Source organism: Osmia bicornis, chromosome 12 (assembly GCF_907164935.1).
Source record: "Osmia bicornis bicornis chromosome 12, iOsmBic2.1, whole genome shotgun sequence".
Taxonomy (NCBI): Eukaryota; Metazoa; Arthropoda; class Insecta; order Hymenoptera; family Megachilidae; genus Osmia; species Osmia bicornis.
Window position 1 is genome coordinate 2,141,792 of NC_060227.1, and position 21,466 is coordinate 2,163,257.

Consider the following 21,466-nt stretch of genomic DNA (forward strand, 5'->3'; position numbering starts at 1 on the left):
CAGTATCTTTGAGTGTATTTTAAGCGTGGATCAAAACATTTCACATCAAGAATTTAATAAGATGGCACATATACTTCAACAAGCGCAAGTTGTCCTTTCCGATTTTTCATTAAAAAAAAAGGTATTTCCCAGGAAGGTATATCTGTTAAGAAAGCAATACGTAATGGATTAATTATTAATTTCAAAAGATGAAATCATCGTCTAAATATTCAACGACGTCAACGATTCAATTATGCTTGCAAGGACAGCAGTGTAAAAAAGAAGCATATTAAATTAGATTCTCCTCACTAAGAAAGAACGAACAAAAGCTATGTTTATTTTCTAAGAAATAAATTAAAGAAAATAGAAAAATATTTTCTGTAACTCCTAGATAGACTTATCAACTATGAATCACCAATAATGTTTCAAAATTTTAAACCTAAAGCGACTGATAAATATGAACATTCTATTCTGGATAGATTGAAGAATTCTTCTGATTATTGGCGAGATGCTAAACTCTTCTCATAGACTGTTATTTTTTATTGAACTCCAGATATAAGCAGCTGCAAGGTCAGATCAATAATCCAATATATCCTTCAAGGGTTTGTAGGGCATAATACACGCTGAGCAATCGAAAAGGACACTCATCTGGGTAATACAACGTTCTCATCGAATATTTGAAGAAGGATATTTGAATCGTAGGCAACGAAGCGTTCTTGAAGTGTATAATTATTGATAACGCATCGACGCCTTGAGTTCAATCGCGAATACACCACTGACACGGGTTATCAATGAAGAATCATTTTATTGGATGCATCGAAGATGAAATCTCAGATCTGATTAGTCGAGGGAGGCAAAGTGTTTCATACTGGTTCCTTCTATCACTCTCTCTTCCTTTCTCGTGTCGCTCTTACTTTCTTTTATTATTAACAAAATCCTAATGTTTCGTTTGTACACACGATTGGTCTCGTCCAAACATTGGCGGAACTAGGTTTTCAGGGTGCTCCTGGTCTCTTAGCTTTGTTAACAGTGTCAAATAAAGAAAAGGACCAGGCCCAACCTGACCCCTCCTTAATTCCACCAATGTATCCAAAATAAGAATAATATGCTTCTTCTATTTTTCTCTTTCAACAAGTATTTCCGTATCTCGTTGAAGAAAGAATAATAATTGAAGTTTCTCATAAATGGGTAACAAGCAATTATTAAATGAATCGTTTATATCTTACTTGTGCTTTAATGATTACTCGACTTCTGCTGCGTTCGTGATCACAATCGGCTAAGCTTTTTACCGTCGATGATACGTTCGCATACATACACAGATCAAATCGCTTTTCCATTTGTCACGGCCACATATCTCCAAGGATGCTGTATCAACTAGAGCTATATATTGAATATCAAAAAAGAATCTGTTCGAGTATACGCATGTATATTTAGAGCGAAAAAAAACATACGAATCGAAACAAGAACATTATTTTGTATCGTACATTTAACTCACATGGTGATTGTTTGAATCCCGGAAATCGTGTCCGCCGACAAGTGGACTTTATGAAAGAACATTCAAGTTATTTATGAATGACAAGGTGAAAAATTCTTGAATGTAAAAGAAAAATATGGTACATTAAAGCATGTAAAAAGATCAGAAACATGTATATAAAATAAACAATACAGACACCGCATTCAAACAGACACCATGCGTTCTATCGCACAAGAATGGCAGTATCAGTGTAATAATACCTGTAGCTGGTAAACCAAGGCGCAATTAAATGGCTTAGTAGAAGTGGAAGTTGCATCGGTTGCAATTAATTATATGAATTAAATATGCGCCTATCTCATTCTCTCTTTCTCGCATGCACTCTCTTCTCATTTTTTCTCCTTCTTCTTGTCGTCCCATCTCATTCTCTCTCTTTCTTTCTTCTACAAGCTAAGTCCGATGGAGGCAAAAAAATGAATTTCCGCAGCTACTATAAAAAATGATGACACTGAAAATTACATAATGACAATAAGGAAACTATCGTCAAATACTTGGATGAATTTAATGGCTGTTGTTTCGCAGTACACTGATATTTATATACGTATATATCTATATACTTCAGTTACAAGCATTCTCTCTTTCTCTCTCTCTGCGCGCATTCATCTTATCGGTCGCCGTTATTACGTGGCTCATAATTATCTCGCACATTACACCGACCACGTCACTCGCTCGGCAATTAAATCACAGACAATGTGTATGATACGGTGATTAACAATAAATCGTCAACTAGCGTTACCTACATATAATTCGGGATAAATAAAAGTTATTGTACAAATTAATATTATGCAATTCAATGTAACAAAAAAAAGAAACACTGTATTTTGTTTTTTTTTTCCGGTTAAGACATGCGAATGTACAAGTATATGCACGGACACTGCGGTGTTTTTTTACCTCATTTACCGCTCCCGTTTCTCGCCAATGGTCGTCGCTGCTACTAATTTTCTTCGATTATAATGTCCTCGTAGAATGTTTTGGTTTTTCTTGCTTCGATCGTAGACAACTGTGAAAGAAGTACACTTCTGTTACTTTGACGCCACATCTTCGCCTCCTTTTTGGTCGGCTTGCGTACTAACTCCAGCTGGAATGCAATTGGATACTTTCAATAATTCTTTATTTGTATCAAATGAATACGAATAAATGCAGATACCAGTAGACTACATAGGGTTCTCTTGATGATTCTCCTGGAATAGTAGGGTCTCTTCAAAGATATACTGTTTCAACACCTCTTTTGGAAGATTGTCTAGCTCCATGTCAAACCTAAATGGCTCTTCCGCGACAGGCTGTAACAGTTTAGCTTTAGCATTTATCCATGAGTAACTAAAATTTATTAATACCTACTTCGTCAGCTGGATCGTAATATTGTTCTAAGTAAGGATGCGCGAGTGCATCTTCTACAACGATTCGTTTGTTAGGATTAAAAGTTAACATCTTATCTAAAAGATCTAAAGCTCGTGGATCAGCATTAGGGAAAAGGCTTGTCCATGGAACCTTTGGTTTGTACGGTAGAGATTGAAGGTAATTTCGCGCCTAAAATAACATTTGAAAATTACTGAAACTTAGAAGTATATATTAAGAAATTTAAAAGAGTATAATTAGTACTTTTTCATTTATAATGCACTCAAGATCTTCGGTAGATGGTGATCCAAGTACTCCCAATATATGGTTCAGTTGATCTAAGTAATGCTTGCCAGGGAATATTGCTCGCCGTGAAAGCATTTCTGCAAGAATACAACCAACCGACCAAATATCTATAGACTTAGTATAACCCTGTAACAATAATAATATTGTATTATATGTTATTTCCAAGCTAAAATACATTATTTAATCATTTACCTTTGAATTGAGCATTATTTCTGGAGCTCTATACCATCTTGTCGCTACATATTCGGTAAGAAAACCAGCATGATTATGCTCTGGATCGGCAACTCTGGCTAAACCAAAATCACAGATTTTAAGGTCACAGGTGGTATTCAACAGCAAGTTGCTTGGTTTCAAGTCTCTGTGCAATACATTTGCGGAATGAATGTACTTTAATCCTCTTAATATTTGGTACAGAAAATAGCATATGTGATCGTTACTAATAGCCTGCAATTAACAGAAGATATTTTATGTTAAAATTTTTAAATGCTTCAATTATATATCAGCTATTATGTTAACCTGTGTTTTCAGAAGTTTATAGAGATCAGTTTCCATTAAACATTGAACAATATATACATCTTTCATTTGTTCTATAGTAGGTGCCCTTAATATATCCCTTATATCTATTATCTATAAAAAAAAAGATTGCAGGGGTAGTGTATTTTTATAACTCACAATTCGCCAGTCAATAACATACTCACATTACAAAAATACTCACATTTTCATGCTTAAACCTAGTCAAAATTTTTATTTCTCTTAAAGTTCTCTGGCTATATGTCTGATGTTCAAAAGGTGAAATTTTTTTAATAGCTACCTTTGTCTTCGTTACATTATCATAAGCAGATCTAAAAAAAAAAAAGATAATTCCAAAATGCATCAAATTATTATTTTATTGATTTTATGAATCATTGATGTTGGATTTAATTGCCTTAACTTAAATGATAAAATGCTGTAAAATGCATACATAACATTCATGTTTTTTGAACTATTTTTTTAAATATTTTAAACATTTTTAATATATTTTTTTTTTCATTTAATATATGTTTGTAAATATAATAAATTTTCAATATAGAATAATTTCATAACTATAATACTATCAATGAGAAAATTCGTAAATTTTGGGAACAAAAATTAATCGTTTTTATAAGATATTCGTACAATAATCGTGATCTAATAAACAGTATAATGATAAGACCGATAAATGAGAGATAAGCGACGGGAACAAGGAAGTGATAACACTAACACAAGTAGAGAGGAGTTTAAAAGGGTGTGACAATCGTGTTTAAAACTGGCGCCAAAAGGTAATGATACATAACGATGAATAGCACATAATAGCAGGTGTATGTACACGATGCCAAGATGAAAGAAAAATCTTTGATACTCATTAGAAAATAAATATTTTATCAAAGAATTGATCATTCACTTATTAAGCGTGTTTCTGATTGTTTATCTTTCGGCCTGTCAGCCAGTCAATACACGGCCGAAAGTTCTCGGGAGTAACAAGAAGAAAATTGACTTGAAGACACTTACACGACCATCCCGTAAGCACCCTCGCCCATGTACGATAAATTCGTATATCGTGGGCCAACTTCGAATGTTTGTCCCCGAACGACCTCACAATTTGGATTCACATTTGCAGAACCTTCGCCCGCCATTTTGACAACTATTTTGCGGCTCCGGCGAAGTCAGAATAAGTCTTGCTTCGTAGCCGAATCGTCACAAACAATGTCACTATTAGATGGACTTTTGGAATTTTACATGTCACTTGTCGCTCGATGTTTTCGCCCCCTTTTTATAAACTTTATCACTATCCATTCCCGTAAACCGTAAAGTTTTATAGATGTCGCTATAGTTGAAACACAGTTTTAGTTCATCTACACATAAGATCTGTAATCACTGCCGCGGCAATAAATATTTTGCAACAGTTTGCAATCTGTCAGTAGAGTGTTATTATTGTATTAAAAATTGAATTTTATAAAATATAACTGCAAGGGTTTGATTTCAATATTATACATAATACTTCAGTTATAAAATGAATGCACCTCCGACCTTTGAATCATTTCTACTGTACGAAGGAGAGAAAAAGTTAGGACTGAAAATTGATTAACTTATTATCTCTTAATTTTCTAAACGTATTTATAATTTCAATTATTGTATTTAGAATTATCAAGGAACAAGACACAAAGGTTCCCAATGCTGCAATTTTCACAGTTAATAAGGAAGATCATACTCTTGGAAATATGATCCGCAAGTAAGTACACTTTTTAAAAGTATAAGAACTGCTGTTTTCATAGATGTATGATTTTATTTAATAGCCAACTGCTAAAAGACCCTCAAGTTTTGTTTGCTGGATACAAAGTGCCCCATCCACTAGAACACAAATTTGTTATCAGGATTCAAACAACATCAGACTATACACCACACGAAGCTTTTATGCATGCAATTACAGATCTTATAGCAGAACTTTCATTATTTGAAGAACGTTTCAAGGTAAAGTGCAACTATTAAATCTTATACCTCAGTTTATCATGATGAACTTATGTTATTTTTTACAAAATATTGCAGGAAGCAATTAAAGAGAAAAAAGAAGGTTTGGACTAAATATAGATATCCTAAGCAATTGTATATATGTATAGGTATTAACGTAAATGTATGACATTTGTATATTACAAACGGATCTGATGTACTTTGATAAATAGAGAATGATATTTGTATATATATGAATAATTAAATACAATTAATTCAAAGAAATTGTATTAGAATATTATTTTGATCATGATTTTCTTACAAAGATACAAGGAAAAATTAATAACTCTCTGCTCATCATAACTAATCAATATTTACCGTTTAATTTGAATGAATTTCTGTAAAATACTAAAATCAGTCTCTTACAATTTTATTTCTCTTAACTACAAAGCATAAAATTTTAAGACTAATGTATGTATCAACCTTGTATTAAAGCTTAGTTAAAAGGCAAGACAACAGTAGGACATAGTAGTACAATTTCGCTGAAATGATTTTCATACAAATAATAGATAACATAAACAAAATAAATACCTCTTTCTATATCGAATGTAAAAAGCACTTTCTCAGAAAAATGTACTACCAATTAAATCAATATAAACTCTTGCAAATGAGGCAAGAAATGTCTTACGCTTCAACGCTAATGACTCGATCATTGCGTTCTTTAATTACAGGAACTATCACTGTATCTGCTGCGTTTTTGAACGCAAAATAAATAAATACATGTACAGGTTGATATAAATAACTATTATGTACATAATTACATCGAACTTTAGACAGTCCTGTTAATCGATACCTGTAATCGTTTAGCTTTTCATAATGAAAATGAACAAAATATGCTTCATTTTTATAAAACAACGTAACAATTTAACCATAACTGTGGCTTGTAATCAAATGGTATGGCTTTGTACTTTAACAATTACAATGGAAGCACAAATATGCACACAAAACAATCCAGTAAAAACAGACTTTCAAGCCATGAATTTAACAAGAGCACAGATCTTCATCAAGTCATTAGAATTCGTGAATGAATACCCATGTCCTATGCAGGAAGACATACACACAACGGTAGCATTAAATTCTTTTATATAAAAATATACTCTGCTAAATTTCAACAGGTTTCTTCTTGTATCTAGAATATCTGAGAAGCGGTAAGATAGGTTTAGAAATAATAACACGCTTTTAAAACGTTTCGGCATCATCGCAATCACGAGTATCGTGTCCAAACACTGTAAAACAATTAAAAGAATTTTTAATGACATTGGTTAGAAAGGTATACATTTAGGAGATATATCATGATAAGAAAATTGTATTAGTAGGAATAAAAATACTTTCTTTTAGTCATTAGATGATACTTTTTAGGAACTGCAAGCATCTTTTTGAAGTAAATTTTAAACACCTATTTTGTCTTTTGGAACAAAGAATATTGTAAACAAATACAAAGAGGAATATAAGTTTTACAGTTCTGGATAATGAATTCTTACTTTCACAGTTTTCGCAGTACGGTCTTTCCACCGACACCTTTTTTGGGGATTTTGCAATTTTCTCTGTTTCTAAAAAGTCTTGGGCTTGGCGTGGACAATCTTCTGTTTCATGTAAATCGAATTGATCACATATATCACAGAACATACGTGGTGCGGCCATACGTTTCTCTAAGGTGGTTCTAAAATTACATAATCAATGTTACAAATTTAAAGATTAAGGATTCTATAGTTTATACGATAATACATACGTTGTATATTCGTCAGCTTCATTAGCGGGTACTCCCATTTCAAGAACCTCAATTTTACATAACAAAGTTTCATTTTTACGTTGCATATCTACTATTACAGAATTTAAAAACTCTATCTGGCCTTTCGCCGTTTCATAGTCTTCTTTAAATTTTAAGGAATCAATATCCTTATCGCCTAGAATCAACCATTTTATTTCATTATAGAGTAATGTTTAGGAAAATGAATAAATTGCAAAAAAAAAATATTACCTATATGTTTCATATCACCTCCTGCTGCCTAAAGTACGAAAAATTTATTATTCTATTGTATTTATCACGTGTACTCTATTTAGATATAAAAATGAGGAACTTACATCATAATTATTCTTTATATTTTCGCGAGTCAGTTTTAACTGATTCGTCGCCTCCGTCCATTTTGCAGTAATTAATTTATTTTCTTTTTCCCTAAAAGATGCAAATCTTTATTACACTTCCTATGCAAATATCATTATATCTACTTACAAATTGTTTTGTGCTTCCTTTAACTGTGCGGATTCCGAAGATACACGATTTAATTTTTCCATCAAATTCTGCATGTTTTTCTCACTTTCTTTTTCCTTATTTTTCATAGTATTTGTCAGTATTTCGATTTTCTCCTTCTGTTCTTTTAACATTTTTTCAAACGATTCTTTAGTATCCATCAAATTCCTATTTTCTTTAATCACTTCATTCAGTTTACTTTGAGTAAGTTTTATTTCTTCGTTTCGCGTCTGTTCGTCTGCTTTAAGCTTCTCTGTTTGTGCATTTTCTAAAACCTTTATTTCTGCTGTTAATTTCTCTATCATAACTTCTTTATTATTTAAGTCAATATTTTGTTTCTCAACCAAAGTTTGAACGGATTGTTGCTTCTGCTGTAATTCAGAAATTTTCTTAATTGCATTTTCAAGTTCAGTTTGCTTAGATTTCATATCACATTCGTAGTTACTCCGTAATTTCGTTATAGATTCATCTTTAGAGCTTTCTAATTCTTTTATTAAGCGATCCATCTCCTGCAGTGATTTATCTTTCATGGTTAAATCCTGTTGTACACTCTTCAATTGGGATTCTAACGTTGTTGCATTATCTTGTAATCGTGATTCTAAATTTTGTACTTTATTTTCTAAAGAAATCTTTGTTTCTAGAATGCTAGATATTTCTTTTTCTTTTTCTACAAGAGCATCTTGTATCTTCTTCGTTTCGTTTGCATTATCTGATTGATCTTTTTGCATTTTTGAAATAATATCATTAAGTTTTAAAACTTGTGCTTCAGTTTGTTCAGTTTCCTTTTTCGTTTGAACAAGAGCATCCTCTTTACTTTTGATGGTTTCTGTTGCAGTGACTAGTTTATCTTTTAATTCTTTTATTTCATTGGACATAGCATCCAACGAAGTTGTTAGATTTTTATTAGTTGTTTCTTTACTATTTATTAATGTTTCATTAGTTTCTTGTAATTTCAAATATTTATTTTGTAACTGTTGCAAATAAGAATCTTTCTCGGTTATTAAAGATTCTAATTTTGAACGGTTTTCAGTCTCAGCTGTTAATTTCTCTGTTAATTCTTCGATAGACCAACGATTGGCACTTTGATCTGCTTCTAGTTTCGATTTCAATTTTTGGATTGCTTTTGTCTCTTCTTTAGAAGCAGTCAATTCTGATTTTAAATTACTCATTTCTTTTTGAAGCGATAATATCTCTTCTTTGTGCGAGTTTTGCAGCGTATCACATTGTTTTTGAAGATTAAGAACTTCATCTTTACGGTTTGTTAATTCATTCATAAGGTTCAATGCTTCTTCAGACTTTTCTTTAAGATTCTGCTTAATATGTTCATTTTCCTGTATTTGCTTATTCAGTTCTACGTTCTCTGTTTCAAAAGCTGTTATTTTATCAGATAACGTTGTATTTAATGTTTTCTCTTTTTCCAACTGAGTCTTACTATCTTCTAATGCCGAGCGTTGTTCTAGAATTACTGCGTTAGCTTCTTTTAATTGTACTTCCGTATTATTCAATTTAGCCTCTAATGATTTCAGCATACTATCACTGTTAAATGCTCTATCTTTTAATGCATCTAATTCTTTCTCTTTTGATCGCAAATCTTCGTTATATTTTACAAGTTGTGCAGACGAATCAGTGGAACTACTTATCATATTTGCAATATCAGCCTCCTAAACACAGTACAAAAAATTAGGTATTTAATTCAAATATAATATAGGTATAGCAATTACTAACCAATTTCTCTTTTTGAGCGGTAACCTGAGACAACTTATTTTCCGTGCCAGCTACTTGCTGATTTAATTGTTCTATGTTGCTTTCAAATGTCCGAAGCTGATTCTCCAAATTTGTTTTACTTTGTTGTGACATAGTAAGCGTGCTCTGTAACTCTAAAATATAAAAGATAATAGTTAAATCAGTATCAGAGTTAAATGAGAATATATTTTTTACCTAAAGTTTTTTCCGTAAGAGTTTTGATCTCATGATCTTTATTCGCTAGAATTGATTTTAGTTCAACTATATCATTTTCTAATTTGCTAAGTAATAATGACTTTTGAGATATGTTTGTGTTTGCCTCTTCAATGTGTTTCGCTTTTTCTTCAATTTGACGCTGATAACGTTTAGTCAATTCCTCTATTTCAGCTGCGGTAGTTGAACGAAGCTCAGACAATTCTTTTTCCTTCACTTTCAATTCTTCATTTAATTTTTGTAATTGTGTAGAAGAAGTTGCCTCGGTAGCTCGTAAAGACGCAATATCTTCTTCCTAGATTAATAAAACATTTATCACTGATGAACTCAGTGTTTATATCAAAGATACTTACTAATTTTTGCTTTTCTTGAACTATTTTAAAGCTATCTTCAGCCTTTGATTGATACTCTTGTATCTGTTTAGAAAGCATATCATTCTTCTCTTCCATCAACTTCAATTTTTCGTTCAGTTCTGTAAAACAGAAATCATGAAAATCATAAGAAATTTGCACATTTTACATAAGCAACATACCTTCAAGTTTTTTCAAAGCAATATTTAACTCCTCATCTTTTTTATTATTTATATTAACCTGTGCTGCCAGTTCTGCCATCAGTTTTTCAGTTTCTGATATTTTTTTATTTAATTCCATTGAAACTTCCTTGATTTCTGAATTTTTCATACTTAACTGTTCATTGAAGGACTCTGAAAGTTTGTTAATTTGTTTTTCATTCTCAGCTTTTAAATCGTCCAAAGCAACGTTTTGTATCTCTAATTGTTTTTTAGATCCCATTTCTAATTCTTGAATTTTTATCTTTAGAAGATTTTCTTTCTCCTCCACCATTTTTTCATATTTAGATATCAATGATTCCTTTTCACTCGTGGTTTCTTTTTTTACAGTCTCTATCATTTCGGTGGCCTTTTGCAGTTCTTCTTTCAAAGTATTTGTACTATTTTCAAATTCTTTTTTCATATTTTCTATCAGAGTATTTTTCTCCTCTAAACTTTTCGTTGATTGTTCTAATTCTGTTCGTAAAACAGTTTCTGATTTGGTACTTTCCCTTTGATTATCATTCAATGTTGATTCCAGTTCTTTTATTTGTACGACACATTGTTCCACAAGTGTTGTCTTTTCTTGTACTTCCCTTTCAAGATTGTTCTTAATTTCTTCTAAACTCTTATTGCGAATCTGCAAGTCTGAATCAATTGAATGTTAATAAAAATGCATACAAAGTACAGTTTCTTAAATTACCTTCCAACTGGTGTTTATCTTGAGCGGTAACAGTGGAGATCTCGTTGCGAAGACGTGTCAATTCCTCTTCGGTTTCAAACAGTTTTATGCTATCGCGTTCTAATTGAGCAACGCGTTCCCTTTCCTCTAACAATTGCCTTTCGAGATCCTTTATTCTATTTTCATTTACCGTATTTATTACCTAACGAGAAACACATTTGTTTAGTGCCCAGATAAAATCATTTACATACACGTTAATTAGCATAATGTGCTTAAGATATATAAGAATACCATTTACGTTGATTTAGGCAAAAACGCAATAAAATATAAAAATATAATTTTTTTTCTTATATGTTCAAAGAAATGTGGAATATATTATTTGATTTTTCAGAGTAATAATATATATTAATATATAATATAAATTCAACATAGTATACCAAACAAAATTTACAACAATAAATAATAAATAAATAAATAAATTACATTAAGATAAATTTCTTCAATTTTTCCTTACTAATTACTACCTATTAATACTTGATTCATAGTCAAGCACAAATTTAGCATATAGAAAGCATTATTTTGCAGTGCACCGCAAAGCATTTTAATTCCGCACCTTTCTAACATATCTTAAACTTATTCTTTGTATGTAATACAATTCTAATCTGTTTACTTGTACTTTCTTTTTTCCCTTATTATATCATAAATACTATCACCCCTTTAAACTGACATTTAATGTTAACAAAGATTGAGAAGAATTAAAGCTTGAAGGAGGTAGTGCGATGTCATATAGCTCTTTGACAAAACTGCGATGAAATGTTAAATGATATGACTACAGTGACGATAAGAGAAGCGGTGCAGAAAAACAGCATCAACACCTCCTCTGGCCCAAACAGCTGCCATGGGATACTCACACATTGCTCAGTTCTCTCTTTCTGAAAATAAACGATAAGGTTTTTGTGTTAACCCAAAGCTTGGATAGAAATGCTTCATGTACCTCGCGAAACGCTGAACTTTTAATTTTATTTACCACTATTTTCTTTCTATGAATACATTCATAAGCACAGTTGAGAATCTGTACCCAACACCATTTATTATGTAAAAGCTCTTAATGCTAGTAAAAGCATTTTATTCTATTTTCTAATTCTAATGCAAATCATTTTGGGAAATTGATGTATACAATACTTTTTTAAATAGAAATGGAAAAGGAAATCTGATCAACCAAAGTGAAAACAGAAAAATACAAATTAATATAAGTCTTGATTATTTCACCTTGCTTTTATTTATTGCTTGATAATTAATTCTTTGAATGTTTTATAGCTTACCTCATATTTTATTATAAATCATTCTACAAAGATATATACCTGAATATCATCCTTATTGACTGATTCTTCTTCAAACCGAAACAAAAGATCTTCACATTTCCTCTTCTCCTCTTCCAATTGTAAAGCCAGGGCATTCTTCTCCTGCAGCAGTTTTGTGAATGCAGTTTCTGCTTCTGTAACTGTTTTCTGCATCTTTTCCCGGTACTAAAATTACAATCATATTCTCAGTATCTTTAAAATATTAAATAAATTAGAAATACATATATAATGTAGCAACCTGCTCATATTCTTGTTTTATTGAAATAATTGATTGTTCAGCTTGATCTGCTTGATTAGCAGCTTTTGTAACGCGCTCACGTTCTAGATCTCTTTCTTTCCGAAGGATTTCTATCTCCTGCTGCTTCTCTTTTAATGTTTCCTAAAATAATTAAGATATATATAAGAAAAATTGTATGCAATGTTATAGTATTTATTTATAATCTTCTACACTAGAAGTTTTTGGTATACAGAAGACATATAAAGGAAATACATATTTATTAAAGGAATTATTGAAAACTAATTTGAAGCTAATATTCAATTATTGTCATCACAATCTATATTCTTAAGTTCCTGCAAAACTTGTATTTCATTCTTGATACTGTACTTGAACTTTTAGATGATTGAAAAACCGGTTTTTAATTAATACAACAGAAACGTACAAACTAAGTAACATAAATATTTAAAGCGTGTACGCTGTTGCGTTACAACACTATCAGATTTGCAAGATTTGTTATGTCTTACATATTTATCTGGATGACAATCAATGAAATAGAAAAGCTTCTTACTTCTTATATTCAGAAGCTGGTAAAAAATAAATTAGCAGAATAAAAACTGACGACGTTGATAGGTATAAATAGTATCTTTCTGTACTTAATTTACAAAAGAAATCCCCACATAGGCGAGAATTGGCTTTCAAGGAGATTAAAAGGAGTGGACGGAGGATTTTATTAACATTACATACAAGTATTATTTGTCTAAACTACTTATCAACTACTACATAAGTGGCAATTACACTTTAATGAATAAAAGTGTACTATCTATGGTGACCAAACGGTATATGATTACAATCACAATGGCTACAGAAATGAATTTAATAAATCTGGACTGTCAAATCATAGAATTATGTTATAATCACAACGCATTTGCTGTTTTAGCTGTATTGAGAGCTTCAATTTCTAATTGATTAATTCATAATAATCAATACAAACGTTAGATTGTACTCTCACCTGCAGTGTAATTCGTGCAGGTGTCGACGTGCGCAAACCAGGCCTCTGGAATATTGGATGCAACAGACAACATATATGTATATATATAGCATGCAACAGCCATACAGTTAAACTGCAATTCCTCTTACTCTTTCTAATAAATAAATATATGTCTTGAATAAAAAAAATATAATAATTTTCTGACATTAACAACAATTAGTTATCATCTCTATTATAACAAAATTAAGATCAAACAACTCTTTGGAAAGTAAGTTAAACTATCTAACGTTTGACAATGTTACTCAACAAAAGCAATAACAATAATAACAACTGTAACACATATATATATCTATAACACTTCTAAGTAACTAATAAGCTAACAGTTCATGTTTCAAAGCAATTTAACAAGAGTTGTTATACTTTATTCGCAAAAATCAATTTGTATGTTTAAAAACAATAAGAAGGATCGACACTGTTTAATAAACTACTTAATGAGGTATTCAATGAATTAGAATCTAATGATACTGAATCTAAATTGTACTAATAACATGTGATCCCCTAATTGTTTTCAACAATGTCTCAAACAAAGTAAATAGCTAAAAATCTGCACTCTGGATAGAAGATGCAAGCTGAAGACCATTCTCCTTATTCTGGCACGGTAAATCTTACCCTCGCTGAGCTAACACCAGCCCTGGTGGCTACGCTCGCGGTGCTGGCGATGCTCGACAGTGAAAGTAGAGACTCTCTGGAACCAATCTTCTTCAGGGACGAGTTTAGAGCAGCGCCGGTTGGCTTGTGTACCATACACGATGACCTTTTGCTGGTTGGCGACCGGCTGACCTTGTGTGCGGGTGTGAACAGGCCGTATTTATGTCGACACTCAAAGTACCTGAATCAATGCTAAAATAATTAGCAAGCCACCAGAGAAATCTAATTAATGGTATCAGTAACTTGAATTTCAATGGAATTTTATGAAATGAACTAGTTTCAATAACCATATAAACCTTACTATAATCTAAATCTCTTAATAGAAAACAACGTTATCCTAATACAATAGACTGCTGAAAGCTATCGTTATCTATTCACATCAAGCTCTATGAACAAAACTATAAATACACCTACAGGTAATTAATTCAACATTGCAGAATCGAACAAACGTTCCTCCTACGTGAACAAGTTCACTTTCGACTTTTCCAAAATTCATCGTTTCTTGATACTTTCTGCTATAGCCAGAGCTAAAGATTGTTGGTTCAAGGTCATTATAATCATTTCCAGGTACGGAATTAAAAAGCTTTCTTTACAAATGTATGGCAAATAAGAAAAGGCAAGGCATGTAACTGAATCACATAAATGGGGAGTTATTAATGAAGGGGATGGCGACCTTAAGGAACCAAATTCTCGGCTCAAGCTATAGAATTGTGAAGATCAATGCAGACCTCTTATCACCAACGGAGCCATCGTTTTTTCCAATTGGGTCATCGAGTTCCACGCCACACCATTCGCCTGGTGCAAATTCTGTGGGGCCCATGTACCTGAGGACACCTGTTTTGCTGCCTTGGCTGGACGATACTATTACCCTGTCGCCTAGCCTTAGATCCCTCTGTGACATCGTGGACGACAGACTCGTCGTTGATGCGTCTATATGACGAGTTACACAGATTTTATCAAATGATACTCTGAATCGAATCTTACATGCAACATAAACTGTACTACCAATGCTACTGTCTATAATTCAAATTTTCACTTTTAGAATGCCCTTCCTTTAACAGGATACAACTGAGAAGCCTCAAAATAATACCCTTTCACAATTTCAACGATGAGAAGAGGGTGAGGAATCGGCGTACATCCGATTTATTTATTAAAACACACACAAGGCTTAGAGGTTTAGCTACATAAAGAGGACGCAAGACATTACATTGTTTCTTTCCTTAACACTTTGACAGCCAGTGTCGCTTATCCTGACATTAACTTTTTACCTTATTAATCCTTCTACTAATTACAATTTAAAAATTATTCATTTGTAATTTCATAAATAATCTCTATTAAAAAAAGATTAAAACAGCAAATATGCAATTGTCAAAGTGTTAATGAACAAAATATATGAGAACAAAAAAACAAGGTTTGTACATACAACACTAAAACAATCTATTCTAAACGGTGCGTTTTAAGCTACATGGCGTGCGGTCAAATTCACAATTCATAGAGAATCCTGCAGTTCTTCAATAAATTTCAAATATAATATAAACAATTATGAAAACATGAACAAAGAACTGCAAAATTCTTCAACAACGATAGACGGCAATATTTTATTCTATTAAGAAGGCATTGTTGTGCGTTCTTCTTGCACATCATTCAATCTCAAGGTTCTTAGACAAAATTCATGCATATTAGGGACGAGGAGAGTATCTCTTGCAGCGATCCTTACTTAAAGACGGAGACATAGACTTGCTCAAGCCTTCTTTCATATTGCCAAGTGGAGATGTTGGTGTCTTCTGTGTAGGTGATACCATATCCGACAACGGTGTTCTGGTGAGCCTAGTCAAACGTGAGAATATCCCTCGTTTCGGTTCGCATTGAAAATATCGGCAACCAGCAACTGAGCCATCGTTCTTTCCTAAGAATTCCATTTCATTCTTTAGTTTCGTTAACTTTCATAAGATAGAATGATCTTATGGGGTCTTACCGATTGGTTCATCCAGGACTACACCAGCCCAGTCTCCAGGTGCAAATTGGGTCTCTCCTATATAGGCGATGGCGCCTGGTTTGGTACCACCAACCCATACTCGATCTCCTATTATGAAGCTGTCGGTGTCTTCTGTTAAGACGACACTGTTATCTGTTCCACATAAGGATATTTAATTGTTTCACAGAGTTGGAATTTGGAAAAGTGATCATTTCAATGGGGGTGTAGGAATGTTTAATGTAGGAAAACTGAAGTTCTTTCAGTAGTGGTAGAAAATGTTTCCAGCAATGAATGGCTTACCTTCCAAAAATGATATATTATTAAATTCTTATGTGATCTGGAAGATTTTTTTAAAACCAGGCACCTGCATTAAGCTTGCAATCACTATAAACTACATGAAGAGCTTTCACAAGACAATTTACAAAGGAAAAATACAAGTGTAACTACAAAGTGGTACAATAGTGATAATCCTAAGTGGATCCAGTAACCACTTTGGACGATTACTTTTGCATCCCTCTTACAAAGAATAAAACACATGAAATGAGGTACCTACCTGATCCTCTGCGCAAGCCAGCCTCGCTTAACCGGCGACCGTGCGTTTCCCAAAGATGATCCATCTGGTCTGTAGTCATGCAAAACAACGCAAACAATGCGAATCAAAGAGAAAGAAGCATGCTTTAATGGACAAAATTATGAAATGCTTTATCACAAAGTTGAACGTGACAAACTGTTCGAATGATATCAACAACTTGCTAGTAATATTGTACCTGTTCGAGGCTTAATTTAATTACAACGCAAGTCAAGCGTACAATCACAATCTCTGTTGACAAAAAAACAGAAAAAAATATAACGATTCACGATAGTATTAATTATTCATAAACAAACGTAGGCGAGCAGTGGTAGTAGGTCGCTTGCGTGGGCGGAAGTCCGCTGTTCGACGAGATAGATTCGTGATTAGAGGGAAACGATTAAATTATTCTAGATTGTGTACGCATAATCTCTATGATAATCATTGTTTTCCGTATATAGTGTTTAAAAACAGTATTCAAAATTTCAGAAACTTGAAATAAGATTTATGTAAATATTAGCTGAGAATAATTAGTAACATTCAAAGTCTGTTTTATACATCTCAAAGATCGAGACGTAGTTATGCTTTTCAAATACTATATAAAGAACGATGCATCATCATCTAACATTTCCAATCGTCAAACAATGACTCATTCTGCAAAAAAGAAACAACTATAAAACGATGCAAGTCAAACATTTAAGCCGTGCAAATTCAGGTGAATCTCAATTCACTGAATGTTCCATTCATTGTTTAAGGTAAGATCTAGCTGTTGGAAGCGGATGATGATGAACATCATCAAAATAAACATCACGTAGAGTGTCAAGCACCTTGACCGCGTGAAGCGAAACGCTTGTAACGCGATCCATACAATATGTAGTCATACAATCCAAGATACATCAGTCTCTCGTATGTACATCATGTAAACAAGGTTAATGGTGTAACTATTCGATTACTATTACGCTCGTCAGGTAGCAATTTGTACCTGTAATCTAATCTAATGAAAATCATGGTAACGAGATCCGGGTATGATCCATTCGAGAACTGATTTTCAATCGTACCCGCTGAACAGCTCCCTGATGTATCAAATTTTTGTTACTTTGAACACATTTCCTTGAAACAATCAATTTTGAAACTTAATACTTTGGTGGCCGTTCTTGGAATTCTACGTTCCTTTTTTTTTATCTAGAAGAAGAATATTGATATTTATACTCAATAGTTTCAGATTTTAATCAATAATTAATTTTAAACTGAAGAGAAAAACAAGATAAAGTATAATATATTCTGAATCCAACTACCAGATGTTTGATCAGTAAAGGAGATTAAAGGAATGCCGGTTATGTCAGTGATGCCAGTAAAACAAGGCTGATCACCTCGCCTCTGTTAAAAATGCTCAAGATTCTTAAAATGACCAATATTATTCTCGATATCGCCCTCGTGAGTGTGCCCATATTTAGGTGATGGTGTCACCAGATGTTATTAAATACCGTAAGATTACGTCAGAATGAAAGATTGTCACTGCGGACGAACATGATTTATATTGGAATGCTAATCCACATGAAAATGCGTGAACATACGTGTGATTTGACAACATTTAGAATCGCATAGGTGACGAATAACTCAAGTCAGGAATTTCATGAAACCATTCATAAGGAAATTAAGAATCCTGATTTCAAGGATATTGAAAAACTACAGAGGAAAGTCATAATTCAAAGGAGACTAAAGCCAACCTTTTTTCGGCCATTTTCGTTCAGACTGGAAGTGGCAAAAAAAAAAAAAAGTCATTCGTTGAGATTTTGACCCACTAAACACAACGGTGCAGAATTTTTTCGATAACTCTTACCGTTTGGCCTGTACAAAAGTGGCCTGTTCAAGAAACGTGTTCGCTAATAATGAACAGGAAGATAAGCCAGCTGATTTTTCTTACTTCCTTGCCAGCAAGAGAACATTCCCTTGTTTCGAATATCGAGTATCGGGAAACGTATCCGTTTCTACGTCAAATCGAAAATTGACATCGTTACCTTGAGCTTTCCTATCCTATTTCGAAACCCGAGCTAAGAACCAGCTGATACATGGGACAATATAGGGGCAAAGTTGGATCGTGGCGCGAAAAGCCCTACCCAAAAAAGGAAAGCGAGGCAAGCACGTGGGAGGAAAGACGAAACGGCTGGAAATCGAGCGTACAATAAACACTGGGATTGCATAACCGTGTGCGTCATGATGACTGCACACACATATCTGTTCCTAGCTCCTCATCCATTTGTGCAACGATGCAACGAAGCCGCTGGATGAACCAATAAGGCAAGATGGGTGCCCTCGATGCGAGACTGACACTTTTGTACGCGTGCAACGTGTTGCGTTTCTTTCTTGATGAATAATCGAGCGACTAATCTGGATCTAGAAACGCAGGACCTTGCATCTTAAACGTGCATTCTACAATGAAACGAAGGTTAATGGATTAACGATTGGTCCCAGCTGGAAAGAATGAATTAGGGATAAGTTTTATAAATAAGATGCAAAACAAAAGAGTATTTGTACCTAAGTAATAATTTTGTTGAGCTCAAACTTTAAATAATTTTATAATCCAAAGTTTAAAAGATAGAAATTTTAAAAGCCTCTTTCTATATTAATATTGACTCCAAACTTGAGGACCTTAAACAATGGAAAAATTCAAATTAAATAGGTAATTTAACAATCTTGAATGAGTAGATAATTAAAAAAATATATGAATTGTAGAAGAAGTAAACAAAAAATTATACAACCATATTTCAGTCACCAAATGAATAAACGTCCAACAAGAAAACTCAATGGAAATCTGAATGAAACCAATTCTTTATAAATAAAGAACCCAAACAAGACACCTATGAAGATTCTCACAATCAGTAGCACCTGCTATTAAACACAACAACATTAATGGAAGGAATAAAATGATGTTTAATGAATTATGTTAGTAACAAATAATAGAATGAATGAAATTTACTTTACCGTTTCAAAGGGCGTATTATGTAAATCAAAAGCGTTCACGATGCTTAATTAAAACTATAGCGTTTGTTACTGATATGTATTTACCGGATCGCTCAGACGAGATGCGTTGCGTTGAGAGGTGGAAGAACGACTCGTGAGAAGTTTGCAGGTTCGAGCTTGTAAAAGTATTCGTTCACGTTCGTCTCAGGGTCTCGTGGGCGTACTCGTTTGCACCGCGTGGGGAATTAATGAGTCGCATTCGGCTTCAAACTAGTCTAAGTCCTGTATTTGTTTCATTTTCCTATCCATATTACATGTGTACTCAATGTGGATTTATTAAGTACAATTCCTTATTATTATCAGTGTAAATTGGACTTCATTTCATTTACACGTGACAGTGAAACAAATAACTTTATCTTACTGGTTGTAGTGTTTTTCATAATACGTGAAATATAAATATATACCTTTTTCATGTATTCATATATTGATACAATTTTAAGATGTATTCCAATGATTAGATCATATCCAGATATAATAATATTACCTTATCACCTTGCAGGTATTATAATAGTTCTTAATTTTTATGGGATACAAAACATATTAGACATAAAATATGAAAAATGATGAATAATAAAATATTCCTTTCTAAGCATGCATATGCAACACAACGCAACACAACAGATTTCATTGATAAAAACTCACTCATTGATGATCTTGGTGGTGACGGTGGAACTGCTGGTCTCGGTGGTAGATTACTACATGGCCTGCCAATTTTTGATGGTGGCCTTAATCCTGATGGTTTTGGATCTGTCATCTTATATATGTGCACTTACTGTTATGTAACACTGAAACATTAAAATAATGGATTAGTAAAATTGTAGCAAGTGTTCAAGATATATAAAAAAGTAATGATTCAAAGATCAAGAAGTAAAATTATACATTCGCATTAACATAAAATATGATAACAAGTATAATGTATAAAAATCAATATCGTAATATAACAGAAGAATTCGATTTAATGGTATTAAACCAAGTTAATTATAATGATTAATTAAAACGTTTATTATAGAAATTAGGCTGCCTGTGCTTAATTTTTATTTATAAAATGGGTTTTCTGAAAGAAAAGTACCGCAATGGAAATTTGAATTTTCAAATTAATCGAAAAGTCGTTGCTGAAATCGAAGTCAAAACTCGAATTGCGCACGCAAATTTGCGAAATCAATCCTTATTATGTATTTGACGTTCGTTGATAAGTCACAGAAACAAAATGTATAATTTATATATGCAAAAAGGAAGCACTCTAAAATATGAATTTTTTCCTTAGTGCATATTATGATATTTAAAAAAACGTCAAATGGAAGAGAGGTTAACTTCTTCAAGACGGATATTCATCATTTAAAAATGAATTTGTATATATATGATTACCTTATTTAAATATGATATAATGCTTTCGAGTGCACTCAATGAACATATTTTACAAGTAATAATTATAACATGACTGTGTCTACAGAAACGAGCACCGCGAATAATTCGAACAAATTCGCATAACAGTCAACGGAAAAGTGACAATTACTAGCGCCA

At 32.7% G+C, this 21,466-nt stretch overlaps 3 protein-coding genes across 15 annotated transcripts; 1 reads left to right on the top strand and 2 right to left on the bottom strand.

The window, feature by feature from the left end:
• Positions 1-1,193: 1,193 nt before the first annotated feature.
• On the bottom strand, positions 1,194-4,911 carry LOC114873233 (mitogen-activated protein kinase 1). Of its 6 annotated transcripts, none has more exons than XR_003788904.2 (9): positions 4,679-4,911; positions 3,867-3,993; positions 3,668-3,778; positions 3,344-3,595; positions 3,110-3,277; positions 2,849-3,037; positions 2,658-2,790; positions 1,714-2,588; positions 1,194-1,359 (listed from the first exon to the last, which is right to left on the bottom strand). XR_003788904.2 is itself a non-coding variant. In XM_029181343.2 (8 exons), exons 1-7 carry the CDS (start codon positions 4,801-4,803, stop codon positions 2,665-2,667), a joined length of 1,098 nt encoding a protein of 365 aa, XP_029037176.1. In that variant the 5' UTR covers positions 4,804-4,911; the 3' UTR covers positions 1,194-2,510; positions 2,658-2,664. The 6 variants fall into 6 exon arrangements, 3 of the variants coding, with proteins under 3 accessions (XP_029037176.1, XP_029037175.1, XP_029037177.2); XR_003788903.2 differs by having other exon boundaries at positions 1,475-2,588; XR_003788902.2 differs by having other exon boundaries at positions 1,464-2,588.
• A 136-nt stretch (positions 4,912-5,047) lies between these two features.
• On the top strand, positions 5,048-5,899 carry LOC114873235 (DNA-directed RNA polymerase II subunit RPB11). The gene is made up of 4 exons (XM_029181345.2): positions 5,048-5,233; positions 5,310-5,399; positions 5,464-5,638; positions 5,714-5,899. The coding sequence occupies exons 1-4, from the start codon at positions 5,181-5,183 to the stop codon at positions 5,747-5,749; spliced, it is 354 nt and encodes a 117-aa protein (XP_029037178.1). The 5' UTR covers positions 5,048-5,180; the 3' UTR covers positions 5,750-5,899.
• Positions 5,900-6,028: 129 nt separating this feature from the next.
• LOC114873228 (restin homolog) lies at positions 6,029-21,435 on the bottom strand. 8 transcript variants are annotated; one of them, XR_003788901.2, is made up of 23 exons: positions 21,311-21,435; positions 20,588-20,730; positions 16,910-16,978; positions 16,357-16,509; positions 16,099-16,287; positions 15,110-15,311; positions 14,343-14,562; positions 13,695-13,739; positions 12,707-12,847; positions 12,469-12,633; positions 12,019-12,039; positions 11,129-11,309; positions 10,411-11,073; positions 10,232-10,350; positions 9,861-10,173; positions 9,648-9,799; positions 7,905-9,583; positions 7,757-7,847; positions 7,653-7,680; positions 7,404-7,578; positions 7,156-7,334; positions 7,007-7,079; positions 6,029-6,900 (listed from the first exon to the last, which is right to left on the bottom strand). XR_003788901.2 is itself a non-coding variant. In XM_029181324.2 (22 exons), the coding sequence occupies exons 2-22, from the start codon at positions 20,697-20,699 to the stop codon at positions 6,854-6,856; spliced, it is 4,944 nt and encodes a 1,647-aa protein (XP_029037157.2). In that variant the 5' UTR covers positions 20,700-20,730; positions 21,311-21,435; the 3' UTR covers positions 6,029-6,853. The 8 variants fall into 8 exon arrangements, 7 of the variants coding, with proteins under 7 accessions (XP_029037157.2, XP_029037162.2, XP_029037160.2 ...); XM_029181324.2 differs by lacking the exon at positions 7,007-7,079; XM_029181329.2 differs by lacking the exons at positions 7,007-7,079; positions 20,588-20,730; positions 21,311-21,435 and adding exons at positions 17,124-19,354; positions 19,460-19,576.
• Positions 21,436-21,466: the final 31 nt, after the last annotated feature.